This window comes from Echinops telfairi, unplaced genomic scaffold (genome assembly GCF_000313985.2).
Source record: "Echinops telfairi isolate 266 unplaced genomic scaffold, ASM31398v2 ScPeMD7_7463;HRSCAF=8501, whole genome shotgun sequence".
Classification (NCBI taxonomy): domain Eukaryota; kingdom Metazoa; phylum Chordata; class Mammalia; order Afrosoricida; family Tenrecidae; genus Echinops; species Echinops telfairi.
This window is the reverse complement of record NW_022111363.1, coordinates 7939457-7943589: the sequence shown is the minus strand read 5'-3', so window position 1 is coordinate 7943589 and position 4133 is coordinate 7939457. Positions and strand designations below refer to the sequence as shown.

The 4133-nt window shown below is 47.9% G+C and overlaps 1 protein-coding gene across 1 annotated transcript; it reads left to right on the top strand.

Annotated features, from left to right (window-relative positions):
- The first annotated feature begins 283 nt into the window (after window positions 1-283).
- Window positions 284-1485, top strand: NNMT (nicotinamide N-methyltransferase). The gene is made up of 2 exons (XM_004712812.2): window positions 284-541; window positions 1274-1485. Exons 1-2 carry the CDS (start codon window positions 388-390, stop codon window positions 1483-1485), a joined length of 366 nt encoding a protein of 121 aa, XP_004712869.1. The 5' UTR covers window positions 284-387.
- The last annotated feature ends 2648 nt before the right edge of the window (window positions 1486-4133 follow it).

Here is a 4133-nt window from a genome sequence, read left to right as displayed (position 1 = left end):
CCCATCTCTCTGGAAGATGTCTTCTGTGAGTGACGTAGCCCAGTGATCGCCCCAGTCAGCAGTACTCCAGGGCTGACCTTGACTCCTGGGCCAACCTTGGCGTGCAGGTCAGGCCCCTCCCCTGCCCCTCCCCTTCCTCCTCAGCTCCCTTCTCCAGAAATTTCAAAACTTGGGAATTTCATAACTTAGGACTTTCAAAACCTAAAGCAGGCAGAACATCTTTTGGTACATTTCCCTCGGTTAATGTTTAACCAAACATCTGTCTCTAAGAAGGGCTGGATTGTGGGAAGACTGGCAGGCTGAGACGCAGGGGAACTTCTGCAGCTGACTTCCTGGCTTTCCAAGAAGCAAGAGGACTGTGGGCTGGGGGCACCGGCGGGGAGCACAATGGAATCTGCTTTCACCACTAAGGACACCTACTTGAACCATTTCAATCCTCGGGATTACCTGGAAAAATACTACAACTTTTCAGCCCAACATTCTGCAGAAAACCAGATTGTTAGGCATCTTCTGGACAATTTGTTCAAGATATTCTGCCGGGGTAAGTTTGTCTGTGTGTCGTCCCTCCCCTTGGATGTGTGTCCTGCAGATAAAGTTTCAGGGCATGGTGGTGTGGTGTACAGTGATTGTTCCCTGACAGGCCCATGGGTACCTACCCTGGTTTATTTAACTAGAATACAAACTCACATTGGTGTAGGTGTTTTACAGTTTGCAAAGTACTTTAGGGCCATTTTCTCATTGGGCATGCCTCAGGAAATCCAGAGAGCCTGAGTTCTGGCCCTGGTTCTCCATAGATTTGCTGGATGACTGGGGTCCTCCAATCTCAATGGAGCACTTAAGAAATGGAGAGAGTCGCATACTTATTCTGCTCCAAATGAAAAAGAATATCATGAATATGTGTGAAATAAAGAGGTTGCAGTATGGAGAGATCTAGGCACTTTTTGGAGAAAGAAACTCGTTAGTCATTGTTTTTTAAAATATCTAACTTTCCCTCAAAATATTCCTCAATAGTTTTAATATCTGTATGCCAGATGTAGAGCCTCCCCCACCCTTCTAGAGCCTTAAGATTTTCCAGAAACATGCCTCCACTCTGAATTAGGGAATGGAAAATGATGACATGCTTTAAAAAGATTTTGGCTGAGAAGGCGTTTGAGTTGAGAGGCGATCTGTCTTTGCAATCTCATGCACAAACTCAGGGAAGCTCATGTACCTTTCGCTCTGCCTTCTGCCATAAGACACCTGACCCTTCTCCCTCTTCCCTCCTCTGAGCCAGATGGCGTGAAGGGAGACCTCCTGGTTGACATTGGCTCTGGCCCCACCATCTATCAGCTCCTCTCTGCTTGTGAGTCCTTTAAGGAAATCGTCGCCAGCGACTACACAGACCAGAATCTGCGGGAGTTGGAGAGGTGGCTGAAGAAGGAGCCGGGGGCTTTTGACTGGTCTCCGGTTGTGAACTACGTGTGTGAGCTTGAGGGAAACAGGTAGAAGAGCCGGGCTGTTTCTGTCTCTCAGAGGGACCCCCAGGGGCAGCTTGCTTTTCTGAATCAAAAATTATCCTTACAGTTCAAAGGTTCTAGCAAGACCAATAGAGATCCAATTGAAGGAGGAATCCTGATGGAGCGTGAAAGAGCTAGAAAGGACAGAGAGATATATGTGTGTGTGTGTGCTCACTTGCATATGCATGCATGTATATACAACTTCTGATAGCTAGAGATAAATCCACATGAAGAATGAGAGCATGAGAGAGAGAGAGAGAGGTGTATGTGCTTTACACATGTCCTATCTTCCCTCTCCTATGATTTAATTTTCATATGAACTCTTTCTCCCAAAACCCACATTCTTCTCTAATTTCTTTTGCCCCTTTGTTTACTACACCCTCTGTGCGCTGCACACCAACCTCTGTGTTTCCCCTGCCTTCTCATCCACAATGGGGAGCAGTATGTATTTTCTAATAATCTATCCCATAATTTGATCTGAAGAAGGCTCTGATTTCCTGCCAGGACACCCCCCACCTCCTCTCAGGAAACAAATATGAGCATTTATTTTTTGTTCTTGGCTCATGGTAAAAACAAAACAAAACAAACAACCCGGGCATTCATTCATTCATTATTGAATGAACGTCTATTGGGGACATGTCTATGAGATGCCACAGTACTCGCTACTGGGATTCATGGTGAATGGGACAGAAAGTGGCCCTTTGCCCCCTAGCGTCCACACCTGGAAAGGCAGGCAAGTAGCAGACCTATTAAACTCAAAACTTCAAACTCCCTGCCATCCTGTCTGTGCTGATCCCCTGTGGTTTTCCAAGATGGTAACTGCTTGTGGGAGTAGAAAGCCAAGTCTTTCTCCTGAGTTGCTGCTGGCGGTTTTGAACTGCCGACCATGCAGAGTGCAGCCCCGCGTGTAACTGCTACGTCCCCAGCACTCCTTTTGTAGACATTGAGGGCGCTGGTGACAAGGACAGGCCAAGTTTAAGATATGAACTTCAGTTCAAGTGCAATGAGAAGGCATCAAAGGTATCATCAGCAGAGTGTCTGCAATCCAATCTCCATCGATAAAGATTACTGTGCGGACAATGGATTGGGGGAATTTAAAGGGAAATAAGGTGTGAAGAAAGGAGACGATTTCAACCCAGGTGCGAGAGGATGGCTGGCGGCTTGGATGAGGGCGGTGGGGAGAGGTGGATTGTTTTAAGATGGATTTTTGAGCTAGGAGGAATAAGAGTTGATAATGCTCGGTTACGCGTCAAGGAGACCCCCCCTGTCTCTGAAGTTGAACAATAAAGGGGGTTGGGGTAATATTCCTAAATCCCAGGAATCAATATGAAATGACGTGATCCTGCCACATCCCTAAGAAAGGTGCTAACTGGCCTGCTTCCACGCTCCTTCTTGTCCAGAGACGGCCAGGTCCTGTTCTGTAACTGCACTTGCCTCAGATCCCCATCTGCTTGCAACTTCTGCTTATCCCTGAGAACCTCCTGAGAACCCCCTCCCCTTCTCAAGCAAATTGTGGAGTCCGCTTCTCTTTCTGGAACCCTGCCATTTCTGGTCACGGTTGTCTGACTCCTGGCAACTGTGTTCCTCTCGAGGTTTGGGGAGTCTGCGCCACTTTCTTCCCTCTCACGGGTACACGGTCATCTGGCTGGTGACTGGACGGTCGGATGGGAGTTATCAAGGGGACTCCCTCATGGTCCTTTGCCTTAGAGAAGAACAGTGTCAGGATCAAGTAGGACCTTTTGTATCCTGCTGCCAATGCACCTTTTGATAGCATGCGGTTGCTACACTGCCAGTGGCGGTCTCTCCTGTGTCCTTTCGGCCACGTTTCCCAGTTGCCATCATCCTTCCTGTGATTGTCTTTCATCGAGGTACACGGATTCTACCCATGGAATTGCCGCCTCCGATCTGACGCAGCCCGCTTCCCTCACCCCATCTGTACATTTTGCTTTCGGATAGTAATCCTCGGTACAATTATTGACCTAGATGCTATGTCCATTTTATATGGGTTTCTTCCAGTAGAGTTTTTCATCCTGAGCTATCACTTAGTCCACTGACGAGGTCTTCAAGCCTTTTTTAAAAAAAGAATAAATCATAAGTGGCATATTTCTCCAGCCCAACCAAATATGGGGATCTATAACACCTTCAAATTGCTTCCTACTGTTCCAGAATTGAATAAGAAGTTGATCAATGATGCTTCCCTATGCCACTTGAACCTGGAGATCTCTTACTTGAGATGTTGATGACCTTCATGAGGGCACAGCAGATAAGGGACAGGTGGGCAGTTTGAACCCACCTGTCCCTCCGAGCGGGACAAGACTTGCTGATTGGCTCCCATGGAGATGACAGTCTAGGAAGCCCTCTGAGGTCCTTCTACTCTGTCCCACACGATGGCCAGGAGTTGGAATTGACTCGATGGCACCTAAACCTTAGCCTTGGAGGAGTCCCTGGGTGGCACAAAAGGCCCAGTGCTCAAGGACTAGCCAGAAGGTTGGCAGTTGGAACCCACCCAGAGGCACTTGAAAGAAAGACTAGTGGCTCTCTGCCTTGGAAAACCCTCTGGAGTGAAGTTCTCCCCTGTAACATGTAGGTTGCCATGAGCCAGAACCCACGCTCTACGCTTCAACATGCAGGCTCTCT

Coding starts and splice junctions, on each gene's coding strand:
- NNMT (XM_004712812.2), top strand. CDS start 388: ATGGAATCTGCTTTCACCACTAAGGACACCTACTTGAACCATTTCAAT. Junction 542..1,273: donor GTTCAAGATATTCTGCCGGG/GTAAGTTTGTCT, acceptor CCTCTGAGCCAG/ATGGCGTGAAGGGAGACCTC.